This window comes from Erinaceus europaeus, chromosome 5 (assembly GCF_950295315.1).
Source record: "Erinaceus europaeus chromosome 5, mEriEur2.1, whole genome shotgun sequence".
NCBI classification, from domain to species: Eukaryota; Metazoa; Chordata; class Mammalia; order Eulipotyphla; family Erinaceidae; genus Erinaceus; species Erinaceus europaeus.
The window spans coordinates 51,032,844-51,060,588 of record NC_080166.1 but is presented as its reverse complement, the minus strand read 5'-3'; the positions used below and the strand labels follow the sequence as shown (position 1 = coordinate 51,060,588).

Below are 27,745 nucleotides of genomic sequence, written 5' to 3'. Positions count from 1 at the left end.
AGTATGAATTTGCTCAAAGTAACATCTATGGATTCATTCAAACATCTATTAAGTGTAACTACTGCTAACTACATGCAAGTCCCTGGACATCATGTTAATATTCCTCATTACCTGTGAGGAAGACTATGTCAAGATCCTCTCAGGAGTTCAATGTCTGGTTTTCACGTAAACATTTATGGCTAAATTTAAAAAATTCCTTAACTCTTGAATATCTATGCTTACAGTCACAGATAACAAGAAGTATAGCAACAGATAAAACAGCAAGACTTACGCAAAATTCTTCCACTAGTAATACCAAAGACACTTGCCTCATAACACATATACACAGAAAAGAGTACTATGAAAAAATTGTATGTTATCATCGCTTTCTTGAGTTCAAAGGGTTTTCGATTCTCCATTAATTTTGGTCCTAGAGAAGTGACAAAATAGACATAGAGCCCCAGGATGATGGTTTGTGGCAGAGGTGAAGACATAAGAAACCAATCTTCAACTCGTGGATCTAAAAGGAAAGAAAAAAACAAGATAAAAGTGCACATTCACTTAGCCAAGAGATAACCAGTAGAAACCAACATTTATTTAAGCAAGCACCTAGATGTTAAATTAATATTGACAACAGACTGTGTGACAATGTGAACTCCTCCACAGGCAGTTTCAGGAGCTGAGTAGTGCCCTTGTCAACAAAAATTAAACAGGTAGAAATAAACATAAAAATTAGCATTCCTAGAACCCCACCTTCTCAGAGCCCTACCCCACTAGGGAAAGATACAGACAGGTTGAGGGTCTGGATCAACCTGCCGATATCCATGCCCAACAGAGAAGCAATTACAGAAGCCAGACCTCCACCTTCTGTACCCCAGAGAGATCTTTGGTCTATATTCTCAGAGGGATAAAGAATTAGGAATCTTCCGAGGGGATGGGATGTGGCACTCTGGTGGTGGGAACTGTATGGAATTGTACCACTCTTATCCCACAATCTTGTTGATCATTATTAAATCATTAATTTTTTTTTCGTTTTTTTTAAAATGTTTATTTTATTTATTCCCTTTTGTTGCCCTTGTTGTTTTATTGTTGTAGTTATTATTGTTGTTGTCGTTGTTGGATAGGACAGAGAGAAATGGAGAGAGGAGGGGAAGACAGAGAGGAGGAGAGAAAGATAGACACCTGCAGACCTGCTTCACCGCCTGTGAAGCGACTCCCCTGCAGGTGGGGAGCCGGGGTTCGAACCGGGAACCGGGATCCTTATGCCGGTCCTTGTGCTTTGCGCCACCTGCGCTTAACCCGCTGCGCTACAGCCCGACTCCCCAAATCATTAATTTTTTAAAAATTGTAAAATAAGAAAATACAAAGCAGAATGTGGACTGGGTTTGGTGTATTGCACCAAAGTAAAAGATTCTGAGGTGGGGGGGGTGGGTTCAGGTCCCGGAACATGACGGCAGAGGAGGACCTAGAGGGGGGTTGAACTGTTATGTGGAAAACTGAGAAATGTAACACATGTACTAACTACCATATTTTACTATTGTTACATGTACTATTGTTTACATGTACTGCCATATTTTACTATTGTTGACTGTAAACCATTAATCCCCAATAAAGAAATAAAATAAATACAAAAGGAATAGCCAGAGAAATGAACTAAAAGTAAAGTGATCTGAAACCAAGAGGAGAGTGGATTTTTGTTTTATTGGGGGATTAATGTTTTACAGTTAACAGTAAATACATGCATAACATTTCCCAGTGAGAGTAGATTTTTGAAAGGAGTCAGAAATATCAAATGTGGCAGAGAGAAAGAAAGTATGGACTGAAAAGTAGCACTTGATTTAACAAGAGGAAGTCCCTGGTGTTCATAGTAGGAATGATTTCAGTTAAGTAACAAGCACAAGACAGAAATTCAATTTATGGGAGTTGGGTGGTAGCGCAGCAGGCTAAGTGCACGTGGCAGAAAGCGCAAGGGCTGGCATAAGGATCCTGGTTCGAGGCGCTGGCTCCCCACCTGCAGGGGAGTCACTTCACAGGGGGTTAAACAGGTCTGCAGGTGTCTATCTTTCTTTCCCCCTCTCTGTTGTCCCCTCCTCTCTCCATTTCTCTCTGTCCTATCCAACAACAACAACAATAATAACTACAACAATAAAACAAGGGCAACAAAAGGGAATACATAAATAAATAAAATATATATAAAAAAGAAATTCAACATATACTTGTTGGACAATATCCATAAAACAAAGTTTTCAAAATGTAAGTTTTTTTTTAATCATATTAAGATCTGTCACGGTTTTACCTCAGAAAAATATTTTGAAATCGGGGGCCAGGCGGTTGTGCACCCAGTTAAGTGCACATAGTATAAAGCGCAAGGACCAGTGCAAGGATTCAGGTTTGAGCCCCTGGATCACCACTTGCAGGGAGGAAGCTTCAGAGAAGCAATGAAGTAGGTCTGCAGGTGTCTCTCTTTCTCTCTCCCTCTCTATCTCACTTTCCTCTCTGTTTCTCTCTCTGTCCTATCCAGTAAATTGGAAAAAATGGCCACCAGAAGCAATTCATAGTGCTGACACTGAGTCCCAGCAATAACCCTGGAGGTGAAAAAAAAATTGAAATCAGATGGCTTTCATTGTTTTTATTTGAATCCTAATTTCCTTTTAACAATGACAAGGCCCCTAGAACACCTGAGTACATAGCATACTTTAAAGGATCACAAGGGGAGGAGGGACACAGCAGAACAGCTCACTTGGATAGTGTGCTACTTTGCCTTGTATATGTTAACTCTTTTTTTCAGCCACCGGGTTCCAAATGATAACATGATGTCAACCAGACTTCCCTGGGCAGATGACCCCACCAATGTGTCCTAGAGCCCTGCCTTCCCAGAGCCCTGCCCCACTAGAGAAAGAGAGAGACAGGCTGGGAATATAGATCGACCTGCCAATGCCCATGTTCAGCAGGGACGCAATTACAGAAGCCAGACCTTCCACCTTCTGCATCCCACAATGACCCTGGGTCCATACTCCCAAAGGGATAAAGAATAGGAAAGTTATCAGGGGAGGGGATGGGATACAGAGTTCTGGTGGTGGGAATTGTGTGGAGTTGTACTCCTCTTGTCCTATGTTTTCCTGTGTTTCCTTTTTATAAATAAAAATTAAAAAAATAATAAAATGGCCACCGGGATAAAAAGAAAATAGAATAAAGGACAAATATATATAAGTATAAAAAGGTAATTACAGAAATAATAGTCAACCCATATCTGCAACCTTGGGAGAACTACTGCATCTTCCAATGGAGGGAATGGGGATATAGGACCAAGGGACAGAACTAGAATTGATCAAACTTTAATGGTTTCTTCTCTCAGAGGGGAATTCAAGTTGTAAATATGAACATGATAAATAATATATTTCCAGTTTCTATTTCCAATGACTAAGGACTTCATTCTAATACCAAAAGAAGCCCTTTGGTTGGTGAAAACATAGATGATTTAATGTGTCATTTTTCAATGAGTCATTCTAAATCTTCCTGTTAACAGATTATACTGAAAGCTAAGTCTTCCCCTAAATATCAGTCAATAAATGTGTTAGACATTAAGCCAGCCCCCTAGCCCCCCTCCATTGCTGATACTATGGCCTATTTACATAATCATTGTTTTGCCTGAAAGATTCTCCACCCATTCCTTTGATCTATCTTCTTTCTACCTCGAGACCCGCCCTGCCTGCAGGGTACATTAATCCTGCCAGTTAAAACTCTAGCAACCGTTGCTATGGAAGCTTTCTACCTTCCCACTCTTTCTTTTCTCCACTCCCTTTCCCAGCCATCTCTGTTCCTGACTTGCCACTTCCAGTTTTTTCCTATAGAGCCACTTCTATTTCAGGTTTCTTCCTCTTCCTCTCTTTTCTCTCCCGCGTCCCAATCTGGAGAAGGGCTGGTGTGCAGAGCGGGAGGCGGCCACTGCCGTTTGGCGCCATGTGGCTTAACCCACTGTGTTCACACCAGACTCTGGGGCTCCCCATGAATAAAGAATTGTATTATCAGGCCGCAACGAGTTCCTGGTCTCTCTCCCGTGATGCTAGCCAGGCATAAATGAACTCCTGAATTAGAGATATGTATTATTTTGCCCTTTCACTAGCAAAGCAAGAGGCCAAAGGGGGGAAAAAAAAACATGTCATCTTTTTTGTTCTCCCACTTGTAGCAACAGAAAGAAAACCAGCCAAGAAAAGCTTGCTGAGTTGACTCAGGAAGCAAGAGAAAATAATTTTTAAACAAATATTTTTCCTATAATTTAATATTTTAAGAACTTGGAAAAAAATCTTGTGAGCGAATTTCAAGTTCTACTAATGAAAAAAAAGCTCTATCTTTAGGGATAAGCTGGCTAATTTAGCTGAATCTTATTTTGAAAGCAAATAATTTGAAAAAATAAGTCCACATTTACTCTATTTCAGCCAAACTCTTGGAATCAGCAGGCTTGTTCTGATCTTGGTTTTGTTACTGCTGTGTTATGTAGCCTTGGAGCATTGGCTTAGCTTACCTATGCTTAGTTTCATCATTGGTGTATAGGCCACAAAAGAAAATGCATTTCCTAGAAGATTTAGTAAAATAAAGAGCCCACCACAGCCTAAGGACTCAGCAAGCAGTGCTGTTATTATTACAGCTGAGTTTGATCTATGCTGTTACAGCAGAGTTACCACTGGGGTATTTAAAAAATCTAGTGGGGTTGGAAAGACAGCTCACTGAGTAGGGTGTATGTTTTGACATGCATGCAGCCCTGGTTTAAGCCCAAGCACCACATGTGAGGTCTCATAGCATCAGGAGAAGCTCTGGTGCTGTGGTGTCTCTACTTTACTCTCTGTCTCTCTAACTGAATGAAGAGAAAAGCAGATCAGAAACAGTGAGATTATACATGTATGAGGCTCAGTTCTGTAAAACAAAATAAATAATTTTTCCAATCTCTTAAAATAAAGTGGCCCTCAAATATAGTTCTGATTCTAGTGATCGGAATCCTAGGGTTGCGTCTGAACCATACATACATGTGTGTACATTCTGTATTTAAAAAAAAAAAATTTAGTTGTCCTTCATGGTTTTATTTATTTGTTTGTTTGTTTGTTTATTTATTTTAATGGAGAGATGATGTCATGGCTGGAAAAAGGACCAAAAAGCTAGATCAGGGAAGAGAGTAGCTCCCAAATATGGGAAAAGTGCATAAATATTGTTGACTGTAAACCCCATCGATATGATGTGGTCTGGGGCCCATATTCAGCTTAGGAGCCTATGTGACCTCTGCATCCCTGTAGGTCTGAGCTCACATACTGTGGTTATGAGTAGGAACATTCCAAGCTGCCCTAATTTCAGAACCCATCTTTCTCAGGTGGATTTTATTTTAATGAGAGAGAAAAAAGAGAGAGAGAGAGAGAATTATGGAGACTAGAGCACAGCTCAGCTCTGGCTTATGGGGGTGCTAGGGATTTGAACCTGGGGCCTTAGAACCTCAGGCATGAAATTCTTCTGCATAACCATTATGCTGTTTCCTCAGCCCTATTTTTTTTTTCTTCCATATTCAATCACTACCAGGGCTTCACCATTCCAGGATGACTTTTTTTTCACCTCCAGGGTTATCTCTGGGTCTCAGTGCCTGTACTATGAATCCACAGCTCCTGGCGGCCATTTTTCATTTTTACTGGATAGGACAGAGAGAAGTTGAGACAGGGAGAGAGACAGAGAGACACTTGTAGCCCTGCTTCACCACTCGTGAAGTGACCTACCCCCTGCAGGTGGTGAGCCAGGGGATCAAACTGAAAACCTTGTGCAGGTCCTTATGCTTTGTACTATGTGGGCAACAATGATAACGACAACAGGAAAAAAAAAAAAGGAAAAATGACTTCCAGGAGCAGCAGATTTGTAATACATGCACCTAGCCCCAGCAAAAACCCTCATGGCATAATAAATAATAATAATAATAATAATAATAAAATGATGTAGGGTCCAGAGTATTGTGCTTCCTGCACTTACATTTAGGGTCATTTACTGGGTGTTCTTGGATTATCTCTTATGGGGTTTCCTTCCCTCTTGATCCAATCTGCTATATCCTGTGTTTTCTACAACTTCAAACTTTTTAAAGCACAGCTCTGCTCAAATTATTCCTCTGTTTAAACTAGCTCTCTTGTCTGAGAAAATAAAATCCAAGGCAAGTAAATACAATTGTTAATTCTTTTCCTGCTTTTTCTCTCAACAACACTTTTATGCCCTTCTGAATAGGGAGCCCACTTCCATATGAGACAGAGCATCCTGGATGGTGAGGGGTCATGAGACTGTTAAACTTAGTCAACTCTGGCTTACTCTGAGATTCCATAAAAGACACCAAAAGTTAGGGAATAAGGTGAACTCTTGTTTCCTACAGTGCCAGGTCTGGTGAAGCAGTGTTTCCTGTTCGTCCTACTTGTGATCAGTATTGGGCTGAAGTGATTTAATGTCAGGTTGTGAGTAGAGCAAAGATTGAAACGGATGATAGGCTGAGAGACCGTACCTCTGTGATCACTAAAGTTCAGGCTTGTCGGTAGCCTAATAATTCATTTCTAAGAGTGCTCTGAAGAGAGGAAGAGAGTATACGGAAGTACAAGGGCTGCATGTATAGAATATTAATGCGCATTCCCATCAACTACTTGTGAGAGAGTGTTCTTTTCTTAAGTAGCACGTGCTAGCTCAGGGGACCCTGTAAAACTCCACGTACTAATAAAATGAAAATGCTGAAGGGAAAGAAAAAAGCCAAATATGTACCTCTAGTACTTGATGAGGTATTAAAGCTTCCAAATAGCGCCAGCCGTACTCGCCCTCTATCTGCTTACAAGACCACAGCTAATCTGGAAAGTCATGATCACTATCCTAATGCAAGGGGAGTTTTTAATGTTCAACATTAAAAAGCCTTCATTTCTCATCATGCAATGAGTGGTTTTTTTTTTTAATTTGAGTTTTCCTATCTAAGAATCATAGTAAATCTTCTCATAACTTAAGTATTAAGCTATTTTGAAAGTCTAACTATGGAATTTTCCAGATGAAAATAAGTATATGTGCCCACCTCTCTAGCAATCAGAAAAGTAGTAAATATCAGCAATTTTTTTTCAAGGCTATTTAGGATTAGAATCAAAGTCAAGATTATACTTGAAATTCTTGGCACTTGACTATGGGTTCAGGCCTTCCCAGGGTGAACAATGTAAACTGGACTAAGTTGGTCAAACATGATTCCCATTCACACACACACACACACACACACACACACACACACACACACACACACACGAAGCAAAAAACTTCTATTATACCTGAAGTTACCTCATTAAGCTGGGTATCTCAACACAACACACATTCACACTTCTGGGTTCTGATATGAAGCAAAAATGACATGGTGGTTTGAAAGTATTTTAATGAAAATGTTCTATCATCTGTAATAAATTATATCACCATTTGCATTGTGTTATTTCCCAAGTAATGGGCAATTTCATTCATATTATCTTCATGAGTGATGAAGCAGTGCTGCAGGTATCTCTCTGTCTCTTCCCCTTTCTCTATGTCTACCTCCCCTCTCAATTTCTCTGTCTCTATCCAATAATAAATAAATAAATATTATATGAATAACAAAATTATTCATATTACTCTAGTGTCTATTTTGCTAGCAAAAAAAAAAAAAAGCCCAAACTCATACAAATGAAGGTAAGATATATCTCCTAATCTCTTCTGACAGCATCAGCATTGTTGTCACCCCTTGATAATCTTTAGAAGAAACACTGTATACAATTGGCCAAGAGAGATACTGGCAAAAAATATAGATCAACTAAATTATTGTCCTTATGACAACCTTTATTAGAATCATCAAACAAGTAAATGCAGTAAAATTTAAGGTTAACTTCGACTCCACTAAAACCCTAGATATATTTCCTCCCTAACTTTAGGCCAGACCCCAGAAACAACAAATAACACTCAGTGTTTAGATACAACAAACAGCACACAATGTTTTTAAAAAAAACAAAAGAAAAAAAAAAACTATAAAAGGTAGATAAGGGCAAGAGACTGGTTCACTTAATGATGGCCTTTTTGGTCAATATCAGATCACCCTGGGGCCCTAGTCAGGGAATCATTGGATTCTCACAAAGATATGATGGGCCTAGACCTCTAACAGACCCCTCTCTACACCATTACTGGTCAGATTCATCAGAAACATCATCACAAACCCTCTTGTGGGCCTCTCTAGGATATTGTCCTCACTATAAAGTATCGGTAGTATGGACTGCCCCACTCTCTGAAGAGAAGCTGGGTCAGCCTACTCTGCCACATGAGAAAGACTGGTCCTGAAATGAGTGCAACTTAGAATGTTCCCAGCTGTGACCATGGACTCAAGAGGTTACACAGGCTTCTGTGCTAAATGTGAATATATATGGGCCACAGCTCAGGTGGATGGAGTAAACAGTTGATTTTATACAGATTGCCTGCAAGTTTGGGAGCTAATCTCGGCCCTAATCCAACTTTCTAGCTCTGTTCTCAACTCTGACACCATCTTCCCAGACAATATTTTTAGTCCAGCTGCAAGTTAATCATCAAACTCAAGCAAAACCTAAAACAAAAGCTTCTTTCCACCCTAACATCCCTTTCCTCATCTGCTCCATTCCTACTTTTTAGTTCCTGTTCATTATTCATTTTCTCATGCTTTATATCTTACTGCCTTTCAGTCACCAAGTTGCAGATTCTATCATGATTCCATGCTGACTTCCCTGGGAAGATGACCACACCAATGTGTCCTAAAGTCTCACCTCTCCAGATTCCTACCCCACAGGGAATGACAGAAACCCTGGGGTATTGGTCAACCTGCCAACACCCATGTTCAGCAGAGAAGTAATTACAGAAGCCAGACCTACTGCCTTCTGTACCCTAAAAAGAATTATGTTCCATACACCCAGAGGGAGATAAATGTTAGGGGAAGATGACCAGAGGGTTCTGAACTTCAGTTCCATCAAGACCTAGATGTGCACCAGGTTAAGTGCACATAGTACTATGTGCAAGGACTTAGGTTCAAATCCCAACTGCAGTGGGACATTTCACAAATGGTGAAACAAGTTTGCAGGTGTCTATCATTCTCTCTCTTTCTGCCCTCTCAATTTTTTCTCTGTCCTGTTAAATAAAATAGAAAGAAGAAAAAAAATAAAAGGAAAAAAATTGCTGCCAGGAGTGGTGGATTAGTAATGTCAGCAACAAGTCCCAGCAATAACCCTGGAATCAAAAAAAAAAAAAAAAAAAGGGAAGGGCTTTCAGAAGTAGCAAAAGGTGCAGTTATGATTTAGAAAGGAAATGAAGGCAGGAAAAGTAAAATGGGCAAATACATATAAATATAAATAGTTACAGAAATAATAGTCAACCCACATCTGTGACCTTGGGAGAACTACTGCAGTTTCCAATGGAAGAAACGGGGGACAGAGAACTCTGGTGGTGGGAAAGGTGTTGAATTATACCCTTGTTATCTCATAATTTTGTAAGTCGATGTTAAACCACAAAAAAAAAAAACTCACTTGCTATAAATAACTTCAAGAACACCCAAGCCCACAGTTGTGTCAGAACTTAAATATAGGTCTTCTTATTACACACCCTCATATATACTCTTTAGTCTGGTAAATACCATGAGTTAGGTAGCATATGATCTGTGCTACCAAATACGTCTAATGTCTTCAATGTGCCCCAATTTATTTGACTCTCAAAAGAAAATGAAAAAGTTCAGGTACAGAGTACACCTTGACTTTGAAATGTAATTAAAATGCCAGTATGGATTTATAAGACCAAATTACTGCCAACCTTTAGAGGAGGATGGCCTCTAAATGATATATAAATATATTCTCTGTATCATTACATAAGCTAAAAAAAAAAACATAATGGAAATAGTCACATTCCATTCCCTTAACTGAGTAAAGTCTCTCATTTAAATATTATTAAGTCTCTTATTATTTAGGTTACTTAAAAACATCCCTGACATTCTTTGGGGCAAGACTATTGGGACCCTTTTTAGTGAGATAAAATTGGTCTTTAGCAGTCTATTGAGAAAGACAGCAGCAAGAAATTAGTGCATCTTTGCTGAAATCACTATCAATTGGAATACAAACCCAGCAATGCCATGAGGCAGTACTTTTTCTTCCTGAATTTAGGCAACATGCAAATTCTGGTAAGTAAGAAATAATCTAGTAGTAATGCTGGTGAATAAGTGTAAAATACTTCAACAGCTAAATACTGGAATTCTGGTCATAATCAATCATAGATTCTATTTCCGCCAACAACTAATCGTGCTACCTGAAAGGTTACATCACTGTGGGTCTTAGTTTCTTCAACTGCAAAATAGAAAGTTAACACTGATGATATCTAGCTCCACCTCAGCTCGAAAATGCTCTAAATCCTTGTCTATTTAAATATTTTTATGGGGGCTGGGTGGTGGTACACCTGGTTGAGCACACCAATGGTCAAGGACCCAGGTTCAAGCACCCATAGCTATAAGAAGTGGTGAGGCAGTGCTGCAGGTGTCTCTCTGTCTTTCTCTATCTCTATATCCCCTCTACTCTCAAATTCTAGCTGTCTCTATCCAATAAAAATAATAATAACAAGTACAAAAATAAAATATTGTTATGTTATATCTTTAAATTATGTTGGAATAGTTAACATGCTGGGTGACTAAGAATAAAATCAACACATATCTAGGTGGTCATAAGAAGTATGAACAAAACAACAAGGACCAAAAAAAAGAGAAAATAAATAAATGTTAAAAAAAATAATAAGGGTTACTTAAGAAAAAAAAAAAAGGGAGCCAGGCAGTGGTGCAGCAGGTTAAGCACACATGGTGGAAAGTACACAGACAGGTACAAGGATCCCGGTTCGAGTCCCCGGCTCCCCACCTGCTGGGGAAGTCACTTCACAAGCAGTAAAGCAGGTCTGCAGGTGTCTATCTTCTCTCCCCCTCTCTGTCTTCCCTTCCTCTCTCCATTTCTCTCTATCCTATACAATAACAACAACAATGATAAACAACAAGGACAACAAAAGGGAAAAAAAAGTATAAACGGTGGTCACAGATGGGAGTGAAGCACAGGCTTTGCATGCATGTAGCCCTGCGCTGATATACCCAGCACTTCATATGCTAGAGTATGATTCCAGTCTCTCATGAAATAAATATTTTTTTAGACAGAATTTTTCTTTTTTTTTTTTTAGATTTATTTATTACTGGATAGAGACAGAGAGAAATTGAGAAGGGAGATAAGAGATACATCTGCAGCCCTGCTTCATCATTCATGAAGTTTTCTCCCTGCTAGTGGGACCAGGGGCTTGAACCTGGGTCCTTGTACATTATAATGTGTACACTTAACCAGGTACACCACTGCCTGGCCCCTTGAAATAAATAAATCTTTAAAATATATATGGACAAACATCCATAACTAAATTAAAATCACCAATAATTTTAATCACATGCCAATAACAGCTAACACTCACAAAAGAAAGATGTAATGTGTCAGCAACGGTACTGTAAAACCCCACAATAAAATGAAAAGAGAGAGAGAGAGAGAAATATGTGGGGAGTTTGGAAGATAGCATAAGGGTCATGAAAGAGACTTTCATGCCTGAGTCTAAGGTACCAGGTTCAGTCCCAGGAGTGGATAGGTGCCCTGGTCTTTCTCTCTCATACTTCAAACTATTTGCTTTAACATTTAACATCCTAGATTTATTTTAAATAGCCAAAGAGCATTTTAGGATGATTCAGAAGTTAGTCTAGGAAAAAAAAATCCTTGCCTTTCCTGATAAACTCCTAGGGAATATGACCTCTCCCATTTAAGAATCATCATGGATATAGCCATTGTTGGCGTAAACTTATTCATTCCCTTTGGAGGATTAGGGCAGAATGATGCTTAAGAGCTCTGTGCCGGGATTCGGGCGGTAGCACAGTGGGTTAAGTGCAGGTGGCGCAAAGCTCAAGGACTGGCCTAAGGATCCCGGTTCCAGCCCCAGGCTCCCCACCTGCAGGGGAGTCACTTCACAGATGGTGAAGCAGGTCTGCAGGTGACTATCTTTCTCTCCCCTCTCTCTCTGTCTTCCCCTCCTCTCTCCATTTCTCTCTGTCCTATCCAACAATGATGACATCACCACCACCAACAATAATAACTACAACAATAAAACAAGGGCAACAAAAGGGAATAAGTAAATATATATTTAAAAAAAGAGCTCTGTGCCTCCAAAAATGTTTTTGATGGCTACTGAGTTGGAATGTGTTGTCATTTCTTTAACAGTTCCTTTCACTGTATGTTAAAAGCTTTCTTCACTATTACACACATTGTAATGGATATCTGCATAGCTCTATCTTTGTACATATTTGGACTGAAACATAACACTTCTTTATTAGCTAGTAATAAAAATCAGTATTTGAGGGAGCATCAGTTTGAGAAACCTCTCCTTCTGTCTCAGTGAAGTTCTAGTAAGTAATCTGACATAGAAGGAAGGATGAGTCTCAAGCAGGAAAACGTTTTACTTACCTGCATCTTTGATCCAGTTATCATAAAGACGCACAGTCCTGGATGTAAGATCGCTGAAGACCATTTTCCACAGGATTTACGGGCACTTATAACAGATTCTTCATTAAGAACAAAATAAAGAAAAAGAGAGACTGTGTTTATGATCCATAATTGCAAATAAAGCCAAGTTTCTAGTAATGCAATATTAAAAATGCTAAAAGTTTAATAGGAACAATTGGCAAAACAACAAACTTGCACTGAAGGTAAATGCATTAGTGAACCACATTAAATTCTGATGCAGCTTCAAATATTTAAGATTCTACAGTATTATTAAGACACTGCTTACTTTGCTAAAAAGGCTGATATTCTATATAGAAGACAGAAAGGGAATAACCGATCTGAGAACTTTCATGAAGCCAATATAGGCTAGGAATGAACTGTACTTCCCAACACCTCAGCAATGCTACACAGTTAAAAAGCCAGGGATTCAGGCGGGAGCGCAGCAGGTTAAGCGCATGTGGTGCCAAGTGCAAGGACCCACATAAGGATACAGGTTCAAGCCCCAGGCTCTCCACCTGCAGGGGAGTCGATTCACAGGCAGTGAAGCAGGTCTGCAGGTGTCTAGCTTTCTTGCCACCCGTCTTCCCCTCCTCTCTTCATTTCTCTCTGTCCTATCCAACAACGACGACATCAATAACAATAATTACAAAAACAATTAAAAAATTAAAATAAAACAAGGGCAAAAAAAGGGTAAAAAAAAAAAAAAAGCCAGAAGAAGGAGGCCGGGTAGTAGCACAGTGAGTTAAGCGCACGTGGTGCAAAGCACAAGGACCGGCATAAGAATCCCGGTTCAAGACCCCGGCTCCCCACCTGCAGGGGAGTCGCTTCACAAATGGTGAAACAGGTCTGCAGGTGTCTGTCTTTCTCTCCCCCTCCTTGTCCTCCCCTTCTCTCTTGATTTCTCTCTGTGCTACCCAACAACAATGACAGCAATAATAACAATAACAATGATAAACAAAGGACAACAAAAGGGAAAAAAACAGTTGTATTGCAGGCACCCAGCCCCAGTGATAACCCTGGAGGCAAAAACAAAACAAACAAACAACAAAACACCAGAAGAAGAAAATCATGAAGATACACAAAATTCCAGAGAAGTTGCTTTGATCCAAAATATAGGGGTGATATTCAAGCCTTTTCTATATGAAAGTTCTTATAATTGAACTGAAAAATAAGTAAAAGGAGGAAGAGGAATAAAGTATACAAGAAGTAAGAAGAAGCTGCTAGTTGGTAAAGTGTTCTGAAAAAAACCATTGAGGGGAAACTGTTACATACTGAAAGATACTACTGTAGTGGGGGGGGGGGAGATAGCATAATGGATATGCAAAAGATTCTTGTTCCTGAGATTACCAGGTCCCAGGTTTGATACTCCACCACTATCCCATCACACACACACACACACACACACACACACACACACACACACACACACACACCACAAGTCAGAGCTAAGCAGTGCTCTGAAAGAAAGAAAGGGAAAGCGAAAGAAAGAGAGGAAGGGTGGAAGAAAGCAAGCAAGCAGGAGAGTAGGAAGGAAAGGAAGACAGAAAGGAAGACAGAAAGGAAGGAAGGAAGGAAGGAAGGAAGGGAGGGAGGGAGGGAGGGAGGAAGGAAGGAAGGAAGGAAGGAAGGAAGGAAAGGAAGATTGGTTGTAAAAATCTTTAAAACAGTATAACAGGGGAGTCGGGCTGTAGAGCAGCGGGTTAAGCGCAGGTGGCGCAAAGCACAAGGACCGGCATAAGGATCCCGGTTCGAACCCCGGCTCCCCACCTTCAGGGGAGTCGCTTCACAGGCGGTGAGGCTGGTCTGCAGGTGTCTATCTTTCTCTCCTCCTCTCTGTCTTCCCCTCCTCTCTCCGTTTCTCTCTGTCCTATCCAACAACGACAACAATAATAACTACAACAATAAAACAACAAGGGCAACAAAAGGGAATAAATAAAATATAAAAAAAAAACAGTATAACAATGGCACATAAAGAGTAAAAACCAATGGAGTAAAACAGAATAACCAGGAATGCACTAAATACATTTGGGAATTTAGAATGGCATTTTTTAAACTATTTTTTTTCTTTTGTTGCCTTTGTTTGTCGTTGTTGTTGTTATTGCTGTCGTTGTTGGATAGGACAGAGAGAATGGAAAGAGGAGGGGAAGACAGAGAGGGGGAGAGAAAGATAGACACCTGCAGACCTGCTTCACCGCCTGTGAAGTGACTCCCTGCAGGTGGGGAGCCAGGAGCCTGAACCGGTATCCTACACCCGGTCCCTGCACTTGGTGCCATGTGTGCTTAACCCACTTCGCCACCACCCAGCTCCCTAGAATGGTATTTCATTAAATCAAATGTCTACACTTTACAAATTTTAACCTCTCTGAAATCAACACATATACTATGAATGGATTTTGTGTCATAAAATGAATGGTATATTCAAATTTCAAGTCATAAAATAAGATGAAATTGTGTTAAGGGATGGCAGTGATGGCTGCAAAATAGAATAAATGACTTAATGGTACTGAACTTTACACTGAAATGTTCAAAGTGATTAATTTCACATTGTAAATATATATTTTACTCAAATAAAAAATAAATTCTCAGGGAAATACATTTATATGTGTGTGTGTCTAAGTGTAATATATACTTACTCATTTTATTTGCTTATTTATTTATTTTAAACTTTTAAAAAAATTATCTTTATTTATTGGTTAGAGACAGCCAGAAATTGAGAGGAAAGGGGATGATAGGAAGAGTGACAGAGAGACACCTGCAGCCCTGCTTCACTGCTCGTGAAGCTTTCCTCCAGCAGGTGGGGACCAGGGGTGTGAACTTGAGTCGTGCATTGTAACATGTTCAACCAGGTGCACCACCACCTGGTCCCTATTTATTTATTTATTTATTTATTTACCAGAGCACTGTTCAACTCTAGTTTATTATTTTGCTGGGGATTGAACCTGGGACCTCCGGTTCCTCAGGCATGAAAGGAATTTTGCATTACTATTATGTTATTTCCCTAGCACCATTCATCCTTCTAAAGAAATATGACATAAAATAAAGTCAGAAAATGAACCCAGTGTGTACTGAATTGCCAGCAGTCATTCAATGAAAAATGTGGTATATTGGGGGGCAAGCAGGCAGCGCACCGGGTTAAGCACACATAGTGCCAGGCGCAAGGATCTGCACAAGGATCTACCACCTGTGGGAGGTGGGGGGATCGCTTCACAAGTTGTGCAGCAGGGCACAACTTGTGCAGGTGTCTCTCTTTGTCCTTTCTCTCCCCACTGTCTTCCCCTCCTCTCTCAATTTCTCTCTGTCCCACCCAATAACAACAACAGCAACAAATACAACAAGGGAAAAATGGCCACCAGGAGCAGTGGATTTGTAGTGCAGCCACCAAGCCCCAGTGATAAACCTGGAGGAAAAAATAAGGGGGAGGGTGGCTGGATGGTGATGTACCTGGTTGAGCACACACATTCCAATGTGCAAGGACCCAGGTTCAAGCCCCTAGTCCCCACCTGCAGGGGGAAAGCTTCACAAGTGGTGAAGCAGGGCTGCAGGTGTCTCTCTGCCTCTCAACATCTTCAACTCCCCCTCCCCCCTTGATTTCTGCTGTCCCTATGCAAAAAATAAAGATAACAATTTTTTTTTAAAAAAAGGTAAAACTGGATAATCATCTGGGGGGGGGGAAGATGAATCCAAATATTATACTATTAAACAAAATCCTTCCTGTAGACCAAAGATTTAAATAAGAAAAATAGAACTGTGAAAATATTAGAAGCCAACAAAGGGAAATACTTCTATAACTATGGAGTGAAAATGACTTTTCTATTTTCAACTTACAATCCCTAAGTCATAAGAGAAGACTAACAAATTTAATGAAGAAGAGAAAAGTAAGGGCTAGAGAGCCAGCACAGCTATACTGAAAAGGTCTTTCATTCCTGATCCCCCAAAGAGTTCCGGTTCAGTCCCTGACACTACCATGTGTAGAGAGAGCAGTGCTCTCACCTTTATTTATTTATTTGTTTATTTATGAACTTGGTGGACACAGAGAAGTTGAGAGGGAAGAGATGACAAAGCGGGAAAGAGAAAGCAAGATGATTGCAACATGGCTCCACCACTTGTGATGCTGGACTCAGGGCTTGAACCTGGGTCCCTGTATATGGTAACATGTGCATTCATCCAGGAGTGCCATAGCCAGGCACCCCAGAAGTAACTTTAAAAAAAAAGAAGAAAGAAAGGGGGTTGGCGGTAGCGCAGTGGATTAAGTGCACATGGTGCAAAGTGCAAGAACTGGTGCAAGGATCCCAGTTCGAGCCCCCAGCTTCCCCCCTGCAGGGGGTCTCCCACCTGCAGGCTCATGAGCGGTGAAGCCAGTCTGCAGGTGTCTGTCTTTCTCTCCCCCTCTCTGTCTTCCCCACCTCTCTCCATTTCTCTCTGACCTATCCAACAACAACAACAGCAGTAACAACAATAATAATAACCACAACAACGATTAAAAAATAATAACAAGGGCAACAAAAGGGAAAAAAATAGCTTCTAGGAGCAGTGGATTTGTGGTGCAGGCACAAAGCCCCAGCAATAACCCTGGAGGCAAAAAAAGAAGAAAAAAGAGGGCCAAATGACAAATAAGAGGCCTCAGTGATAACAAAACAAAAAAATATGCAGAAATTTGCTTTATTTTTTTATGTTTTTATAGTTTATTTGTTTATTTATTGGATAGAGACAGAGAAAGACCTGCAGCACTGCTTCACCACTGCTTGAAGTCTGGGGGCTTGAACCTGGGTTCTTGCACATTGTAACATGTGCACTCAACCACGTATGCCACTGCCTGGCTCCACCTCTATTTTGTTTTAAAGATGTATTTATTTAGGAGTCTGGCTGGTAGCACAACCAGTTGTCACTATGTGCATGGACCTGGTCTTAAGGCCCTGGTTCCCGCCTGCCTAGGGGAAGCTTCACAAGCGGCAAAGCAATGCTACAGGTCTTTCTCTCTCCCTATCTTCCCTTCCCCCCTTCATTTCTCTCTATCCTATCCAAAAAAAAAAAAAAAAAAAGGAAAGGAAAGGAAAGGAAAGAGGCTGGGCATTGGTGCCCCTGGTTGATGTAAGGGTGTGGGTTAGAGCCCCTGCTCCCCACATGCAGGGGGGAAGTTTCACCAGTGGTATCTCTGTCTCTCTCCCTCTACCCTCTCAGTTTCTATCTTACCAAACAGAGGGAAAAAAGAAAAGAAAGAAAGGAATGAAGAGAGAGGAGAGGAGAGGAGAGGAGAGGAGAGGAGAGGAGAGGAGAGGAGAGGAGAGGAGAGGAGAGGAGAGGAAGGAGAGGAGCTGCAGATGTGTTGTGCAGGCACCGAGCCCAGTGATAAACCTGGTGTCAAAAAAAAGGAAAAGGAAAGATGTATTTATTTGTAAATTAATAAAAGGAAAAGGAAACAAAAACAAACAAACAAACAAAAAACAAGAGCATCGCTCTAGCATATGCAATGCTAGGGATCAAACTCAAGACTTCACTTATCCAAGTTCTCCATTCTACCACTTACAGCCTCCCTAGCAGGAGTTTAGTTTTCAGAAATTTACATTATTTTACTGCACTAGATAGGCCAAAGTCCAAAAAATGTGTTAAGTCTGTTAACAGGACTGTGGGAAACACATGCCTTTGTTGTAGGAATGCACTTAAATGTAGCACTTAGTGAGGCAATTTACATGATCAGTAAAACACTCAATGTACACCTTATAACCAACAACCCTACTTCTAGAAAATTCCCCTATAAACAAGCACGTATATAGAATGACATATTCACGGTCATTCATCATGTCAGTTAATAAGAGACTGGAAACAAAGCAGACATACATTAATAGAGGGGACAAGTTAATACATGATTAATCTATGGTGTTGGATACATCTCACACCATGAAGTACGATGTCATTGCAATTAAGAATGAGGAAGGTTATCCAAAGTAAACTTCTATGTGAAAAAGGCAAAGGAAGGTACAAAAGTCGGTAGAGAGTTAAGACCATAGATGTACATTTGTTTATGTTAGTGTAAAAAAAAAATTGAACAAAGATATCGATGGAGAAGAGAATAAGGATACAAACGGGGATGGAGGAGTGGAAGGAAGAAGTTCACTATTTGATAAACATACCACCTAACTACGGCTCAAGAAACAAGACATTTTAAAGGAAGAGAAATGAATGGAATTAGCTGTACTTTTGCTGTAGTAGTCCTACTTAAACACCCATGTACACATGTACATACACACAAAACAGATACCTTCCAAGGAGGTATCCCAAGGCCTTTGTTTTGCTACATCCTGTTTCTTCAGACTGAATTCATATTCCATTGGGGCTGTGGTGGTAGGGGGCTCTAGCCTGGTCACATGGTATCTGGGCTCTTGATCTAACAGATCATTTCTTTCATAAAGATGTAGTGCGAGATTAGGGACGGAGACTATATATAGGATCCCAAAGATCTTAATTCGAATCTTATCTCTTCATAATTTTGTGACCCTGGGCAAAATTCAAGTTCAAATCAGGAAAACAGAGGTGTTAAAAGCTACCAAGACAAACTGGACTAATACTTCACAGAATTTTTCTAAGGTTCATACATGATAATAAATACTTGCAAAAACTTAAGAGCACAGAATTTTGTAAAAAAAAAAAAAAAAAAAATCAAAGTCAAACTATCACTTTTAGATAACAGCTGTACCAATTTAGTTGGAAAACATCTAGTCAAACTTACTACATACTAGCATTATATGACTGATTATAGACTAAATTCATCGACAAGCCCTACTACTGCCATTTGAAAAGTTGGTATGTTATAGTTTATATACAGCTCTTCTTTGATGTTTTCCAGCTCAATTAGAACCAATGTTTGACCATACTAAAAATAACTTTCCCTTTCACCTTAATGACTGATAAAGCAGACCTTGAACCCTTAGTCTTATAGTTGAACTACCAATACAGTGCTGTTTTAATTATTTAGCATCAGAGATTCTAATTCATGGGATATGGTAGTACCACTTTGCAAACTACTATTCTGTTTTCTGCACAATCCCACATCCACATCCACCTCCCGCTAGCCACCCCTCTCCCCTGCCCCCGTGTGCTTTTATACTCTCCCCAGACCCCACTGAAATAGACATAGCCTAACACAGACCAGAAGTATGCATTAGCAAACAGAGATGGTTTCTTACATCCCAAAGAGAAACAAGTCTTGAGACAGAAGAAGTGGGTGAAGGTGGTGAGAGAATGAACTCAAACTGGATGGGAAGGAGGGAAAGGCAGAAGGAGGTGGACTGGTGAGGTTGGAAAGGGATCCCTTAGAACAAGTTTTCTAAAGTGTGAACTCTTCTCACTGGTGCTTTGCCTATAGATAATCTGCCACTTGACAGATGTTAGCACCTACAGGCCCATCAGAGGAGAAAGAAAGTGTGGGGGCTAACAGCATGAAAGCAAACCCTCTTCACTGTGACAGGACAGAATACAAACCAGAGAATTTCCTTTTTTTTTTTTTTTTTTCCCCTTCAGGGTTATTGCTGAGGCTTGGTGCCTGCGGTACAAATCCATTGCTTCTGTGGCTTATTATTTATTTATTTATTTATTTATAGATAAATATAGATATTTATCATTTATAGATTATTTATTTATTTGTAGATAGAGGACAGACAGAAGGTGAGAGGGATGGGGAAGATAGAGAAGGTGGGAGAAAGGTAGACACTTGCAGACCTGCCTCAGCACTTGTGAAAGGACACCCGGAGCTGGGGGCTCCAACTGGGATCCTTGTGCCAGTCTTTGGGCTTTGTACTATGTGCACTTAGCCCAGTGCGCTATCGCCTGTCCCTGAGAATTTCCTTAGAGGATGGCATAGAGATGAGATGGATACCAACACTGCATTGTCAGGACTAGTCTAGAAAATGAATGACTGAGTTTGGGGTGATCTGAGTAATCCTGCAAACACAGTAGTGTCCTTTAACTAGAGCCAGGCATAAAGGCAACCACCCCTATCCCTCCACATACTGTTATTTAATAAGGACATTTGATTGTGTGACCTTGATAAATAGGGATGGGAAGCAACTTATTCTATGAGGGAAAGTTATTGAGATATATTCTAACTGACAGCAAGACTAAATATTTTCTTTTTTTTATAACTTCCTTTTTTATAATTTTATTGAGGGAAATAATTTATAGGACAGTTGTTGACACAAGGGTACAACATCTTCTCTCCACATGACAGATGTCAGCACACCAGTCCCACCACCAACTCAAGTTCCTCTTCACCATCATGCACTGGATACCCAATGTCCTCCCCTGTCCCTTCCCCCTATACCAGAGCTCTTTGCTTATTCTCCCTTATCACACCTTGGATGGAATATGAAGAAATCATCTTACGTGAGATCAGCCAGAATGAGAAAGTTAGTCAACTTTGGACCACCTCACTTATTAGTACCTCAGAGGCAAGGGAAGGAGGGATAGGTAGTACTATACCCAGTTGAGTGCACACATTTCCATGCACAAGGACCAGGGTTCAAGTCCCTGGCCACTTGCGAGGGGCAGGGGAGCTTTAGGAGTGGTGAAGCAGTGCTGCAGGTGTCTCTATTTCTCCCTCCCTCTCTACCTCCTCCTTCCCTTTCAGTTTCTTTCTGTCTCTATCCAAAAAATAAATAAATATTTTAAAAAAGAAATAATTATGCAAAAAATGGAGAAGCAAGGAAAGGAAAGTGCAACAGAGCAAAGCTGGGATTTGGTGGAGTGTACTGCAGACTAGAATCTTCATAAACAATTTAAAATGCTCAACTGGCATAACGATACAATAATGGCAATGCTGGAAGCTGTCATGTATGTGAAGCACAGGCTTCAAAGTCAAAAACATACAAATCATCACACCTCTGTGAGAGTCAGAGAGATGAGGGACATGCCATAAGGAAGACTATGGGCTCTGAGACTAAGAGCTCAGTCTTCCTCCAAAGGCCTCAAAATATACTGCAGGACTACAATAGACAGGAGCTTACTGTTGGAGGACTGGGGTTGGTATTTCATTGTTCAGCGGGACAATCAACCAGTGAATCTTGCTTGTTTTTGACAGTATTCATGGTGAGTGGGTCATTTGGTAAAAAGGGGATTTAATCTGCCCAGACTAGCTCCGTTAGGCCTAAGTTAAAACATATCAAGAGCATGGAGGCCATGCGGTAACACACATAGTGTGAAGCATAAAGACTGGCAAAAAGATCCCGGTTCGTGCCTCTGGCTACCCACCTGCAGGGCGGGGGAGATTGCTTCACAAATGGTGAAGCACGTCTACAGGTGTCTATATCTCCCCTTCTTTGTCTTCCCCTCCTTTCTCAATTTCTCTCTGTCTTATCCAACAATAATAATAGCAGCAACAACAACTGGAAAAAAGATGGCTGCCAGGAGCAGTGGATTCATAGCACAGGCACCTGGAGGCAAAAAGGAAAAACAAAAACAAAAACAAAACATTAAGAGCAAAAGGAAGAGATGTGACTACAACGTACAGAAGGCTCTCCCCACACGGCAGCTTACCTAGAGACCACTCAGTCACGTCGCATATGTCAGCACAACAAAGATGAAAGATAGTTACATCAGAACAGAGTTTATTTGCGGGATCTGATCACTTTGTCCATTTCACTCAAATCAACCTCAGTGGTAATCAGAAGACAACTCATCTGGGAGAACATCCTCCCAGAATTCACTCAGATGGCCATGAGACATCAGAGCTGTCTATAGTGGGATGTACCAGGCAGAAGACCAGAAACGTACAACCAAGCTATCTAGTTCAAGGTTAACCTCAAATGTAGAGATTTAGCTCCACCTTGCAAAATATGTGGATCCCCACCCCACCAAGAAAAGAGAAAGTAAAGTCAGCAGATGGCTTTCCTAGGACATGTCTATAGTCTAGGAACACACTCTTCTAGTTTCCTTTCTCTCTCTCTCTTTCTCTCTCTCTCTCTCTCTCTCCCTCTCCCTCTCACCCTCCCTCCCTCCCTCCTTCCTCCAGGGTTATTGCTGGGGCTTGGTTCTGCACTATGAATCCACTGCACCTGGAGGCTATTTTTCCCATTTTGTTGCCCTTGTTGTTGTCATTATTATTGTTGTTGCCATTGCTGTTGTTGTTGGATAGGACAGAGAGAAACTAAGGGGGGGAGACAGAGAGGGGAAGAGAAAGACAAACACTTGCAGACCTGCTTCACCGCCTGTGAAGCGACCTCCCTGCAGGTGGGGAGCCAGGGGCTCAAACTGAGACCCTTAAGTCAGTCCTTCCACTTTGCACCACGTGCGCTCAACCCACTGTGCTACCGCCCAACCTGACCCCCCTTTTCTCTTTTGATATTTGGGAGATCTGGGACTCTGCTGATCCCTGCTCTGGAAATCACATAACAGGCAGAGCCTTGCAAGAACTGAGAGCCAGCCACGGATGCTAGTCAGAGACACAAACTAAAATAAGTTACAGCAAGGGACGGTGCTGGTGGTGGGGATGGGGCTGCAGAGTAACAATGAAACAGCTGACTCCTGTGGAAAGTCATGCCTGGTCTCATATGGGGTGGGACTTTGACATTTCACCCTTGTCCAGAGCAAGGGGGGAGGGGACAGCGTAGATCAAAGAATCCCACCGAAGTAGTAATTGCTCACCATAGAACTGATAGGGAAACCGCCTTTGATTGCAGAAGGTCTTGCAAGGAAAGAGAAAGAGGCCCGGCTTAAAGAGCAAAAAAGAGACAATAAACTCTGACTCATTAGCAAGGGACAGGTTAAGTTCAGCAGTGAGTCAAAATGGGGAGGTGGACCCTTAGCCCACTGAGTGGTAAAAGAATCAGGGGGTCAGTCAGAGGGTAGGGACAGGGATTGCAGACAGCCTGTTTCTGGGTTAGGACCCTGCAAAATCAGAGTTTGGAATGGAGTCTCTGCTCTCGACACCTTCAGGCAGTTGAGAGGCTGAGCTGAATTTTTTAATAAATGTATTTGTTTGTTTATTTGTTGTACCAGAGCACCGTTCAGCTCTGGCATATGGTGATGCAGAGGGATTGAACCGAGGACCTCAGAGCCTCAGGAATGAAAGTCTTTTGTATAACCATTAGGCTGTCTTCCCCTGCCCCAGATAAATGTTTTTAGCAGAATTCAAAGATGACTATGGAAGCATCCACCCAGATCACTAATGTATTCCTTTCACCCCTAGCCCCTTCCCTATCTGCTTTCTTACTGGATGTGCTTTCTCCCTACCCTACACCTCTGTTGTCAGAAATAAAGGAGCCTGCCAGCCTGGATGCAGAAGGACTTGGGTGACTACGTTTGTTCTGTCTCAGTACTTTAATAATACTGAGACTCTGGGAAGGAAATTAGAAAATGTAACTATAGGAAAATGTGTGAGATGTCTATAAAGTCATAATTTATTTAAACAAAGACTTTTCAACCTCAGAAATACTGATGTTTGGGGCCAGGTCATTCTTAGTTACAGGGGTTGTCCTCAGCAATTTTCCTTAGGACTTTTTCTTTCTGCACTTCTCTCTGTATACTAATCAGACTGTGAAAATTGCCTTGGGAATGAAACCAAACAGCAGATGTCAGAAAAATAGAAAATTTCATCCTTGTGTTTGAATTACAAAACCTTATGCACTTAGCCATTACAGAAGAAATTGGGGCACTCACAAGAAATTTGAAAGGAAACCTCTGAGGTTTCCATGCCTCCCAGCATAGAACTAGCCTCACGTTTGAGCATGGAGGTGAGGGGAGAGGAAGAGAAAAAATAATTAACGCATATCTGAGAGAGAAGGGGAATATGCCCCAGAGAGATGCCAGGCAAGATTATGGGGGGGGGGGGGAGCTTGGCAGGCTGTGTTGCCTGGGTAGGGCTGGAACAGCTAGTTGATAGGGCTAGATTTTCTTTTGCTCCAGCATGATGTCAGAGAAACAGAAAACTTTCTTTTTTTAAGAGATTTTTTAAAAATTTATTGTATTTTATTTATTTATTAGATAGAGACAGAGAGAAATTGAGAGGGGAGGAAGAGATAGAGAGGGAAAGAAACAGAGACACCTGCAGCCCTACTTCACTACTTGTGAAACTTTCCCCCTGGAGGTAGGGACCAGGGGCTTGAACCTGGGTCCTTGCACGCTGTAATGTGTGTACTTAAACAAGTGTGCCACTGCCTGGCCCCGCAAAAAACTTTCTAACTATCCCCAAAAGACCGGAAAGTAGTGCAGAAGAGCTCTGGGCAAATGAATTCTTGCAGACGGCAACAACAGATTAGCAAGGATAAATGGCCAAAGATTTGATGGGAAACCGGGTATTTCTAGGAATGGTGTGTAGACCAACTACACCAAGGGCTTAAGGCTTTTTCTTCTCCGTGAACTTGATATTACATAAACTTGTCCTAACTTGCTGAGAGGGAGAGGGGTGCTCATAGAATAGACACTGAAATTGGTCCCCGCAGAGAACAAAGAAAAAGTGGAGGCAAGAGCATATCGACAGATGACTGAAGAAAGCTGATGTAGGATATACACATGCATTAGAAAATTCTTCAGTGGGAGTTGGGCGGTAGCAAAGTGGGTTAAGGGCAGGTGGCGCAAAGAGCAAGGACTGGCATAAGGATCCCGGTTCGAGCCCCCAGCTCCCCACCTGCAGGGGAGTTGCTTCACAGGCGGTGAAGCAGGTCTGCAGTGTCCATCTTTCTCTCCCCCTCTGCCTCCCCTCCTCTCTCCATTTCTCTCTATCCTATCCAAAAATGACTATAACAATAAAACAATAAGGGCAACAAAAGGGAATAAATAAATATTTTAAAAAAAGAAAGAAAATCCCTCAGCGAGAAAAAGGTGCAGGAGGAGGGGGAGAAAGAGGGAGGGGAAAGGGGAGAAGGAGAAGGAGGGGTGATGGTGAAGGGGGAGAGGGGTAATGAGAAGGGGAAAGAGGGGGAGGAGGGGAAGAAGAGAGGAGGAGGAGGAGGAAAAAAAGAATCCTGCCAATTGCAACAACTTGGGTGGATGTAGAAGGTCGCCTAAAGAAGAAGTAGAGGAGGGATTCAGGCAGTAGTGCAGAGGGTTAAGCACAAGGACCGGCGTAAGAACCCTGGTTTGAGGCCCAGCTCCCCACATACAAGGGGGTCACTTCACAGGCGGTGAAGCAGGTCTGCAGGTGTCTCTCTTTTTCTCCCCCTCTCTGTCTTCCCCTCCTCTCTCCATTTTCTCTCTGTCCTATCTAACAATGATGACATCAATAACAACAATAATAGCTACAACAACAATAAAAAAACAACAAGGGCAACAAAAGGGAAAATAAATAAATAAAATATATTTTAAAAAAGAAGTTGGAGAAAGGCAAACACGGTATCACTACACTTTATGTGGTGCATACAGAAAGGAAATAAATGGGGGCTAGGAGGTGGTGGTGCACCTGGTTACAGTGCACAAGGACCGTGGTTCAAGCCCCTGGTCCCCACAAGTAGGGGGAAACTTCACTAGTGGTGAAGCAGGGCTGTAGGTGTCTGTCTCTTTCCCTCTCTACCTCCCCCGTCTCAATTTCTATCTCTGTCCAATAATAAATAAATAAATTTTTTTAAAAGAGAGAAACCAGATAAATGGATGAATTAAATAAAATAAAAGCAGAAAAAGTCTAAAAAAAAAAAAAACCAACTAAAGGTTTCCAGGAGAAAGGACAGTGTGTATTACAGAGAAAGGGGTCAGTTGCAGGATGAAGGGTACATGACACTAGATTTTAGTGGCTTACCATATATACGCACGTTGATTTCTCATGATGCACACTTAACGTGTAACTATAAAATGTTACTTCACTTAAAAAATGTATGAGTAGCTACTGACAGAGAAATAAATGTTTATTCTTTTATCATTGATTTTGTCGAGTGAAATTTGAAATCACTTACTTTTGGTATGGAATCAGGTCAGCACTACTTTTTTCTCTGCTAACTCCCTTCTGTCAGCTGGCTGATAATCAGAATTACCTGGAGAAAGATTTAGATTCAGTTAGTATATTTGGGGAACTTCTGACCATGGGTTGATTTGAGAGTCTTCTTAATAATGTGTAAGCCATTCTCAGACACGACAACACCAACACAAAACAGGCGTGAAATTCTTTTTTTTTTTTTTTAAGATAATTTTAAAGTTTTTTTTTAAAGATTTTATTTATTTATTAGAAAGATAGAAGGAGAGAGAGAAAGAACCAGACATCACTCTGGTTCATGTGCTGCTGGGGACTGAACTCGGGACCTCAGGCTTGAGAGCCCAATGAATGCTTTATCCACTACACCATCTCCTGGACCACAGACATGAAATTCTTGACAAATGATTTAGCTAATGGTTGCCACCTGGACATGATATGTTATATTAGGGTCAAGTAGAGAAGAAACAGTAAGTATAATCAATACTGGAAAAAAGAATTCCTCTGGTGATTCCAAATAACTCCAATGAAATGTGAACTTGAGAAGCTCTTTGAGTCTGCACAAACAGAAAATAACTACCGGGTCCAGGTGATGATGCACCTGGTTAAGTATACACATCACCAAGTATAAGGACCTGGGTTTGAGATGCCACTCCCCACCTACAGAGGAAATGCTTCATGAGTGGTGAAACAGGTCTGCAGGTCCGTCTGTCTGTCTGTCTATCTATCTATCTCTATCTCCCCAGTCTTCTCAATTTCTCTTCTGTCCTGACAGAAAAAAAATGGAAAAAAAAAATGGCTACGGGGAGTGGTGGATTTAGTGCAGGCACAGAGCCCCAGTAACCTTGGGGGCAAAAAAAGAAAAAGAAAATGACTACATAATTTTGAGGACATAAAATCATTACATTCTTTTTAAAATTTTTTATTTATTTATTGGAGAGACAGCCAGAAATCGAGAGGAAGGGGGTGATAGAGAGGGACAGAGACTGAGAGAAACCTGCAGCCCTGCTTCTTCGCTCACAAAGCTTTCCCCCTGCAGGTGGGGACTGGGGGTTCAAACCTGGGTCCTTGTGCACTGTAACCTGTGCTCAACCAAGTGTGCCACCACCTGGCCCCAAAATCATTAAGTTTGCAAGCATCTGTGAGAGAAAAAGTATTACAATACCTAGGTATTCATAAATACAGAAAGATAAGAATGTTAAGCTTTGCCTTTAGGCAAACAAGACCAATAATATATATATATATATCAAGCAGGTACTCAGCAGATAACTTTCTCTTTTCCCAAATGGTTCAGGCAACAGGAAGAGGCTTC

The 27,745-nt window shown here is 41.1% G+C and overlaps 1 protein-coding gene across 4 annotated transcripts in view; it reads right to left on the bottom strand.

Annotated features, from left to right (window-relative positions):
* Positions 1–27,745, bottom strand: part of ELOVL7 (ELOVL fatty acid elongase 7) — a 113,396-nt gene that overhangs the window by 23,358 nt on the left and 62,293 nt on the right. For 2 of the 4 annotated variants that reach the window (XM_060191310.1, XM_060191309.1), the window contains 3 exons: positions 26,420–26,497; positions 12,510–12,607; positions 309–499 (listed from right to left, as the gene is read on the bottom strand). In XM_060191310.1, the coding sequence (XP_060047293.1) occupies positions 309–499; positions 12,510–12,573 (255 nt within the window). In that variant the 5' untranslated portion in view covers positions 12,574–12,607; positions 26,420–26,497. The remainder of the gene's footprint in view (positions 1–308; positions 500–12,509; positions 12,608–26,419; positions 26,498–27,745) is intronic. The other 2 variants (XM_060191312.1, XM_060191311.1) reach the window with 2 other exon arrangements.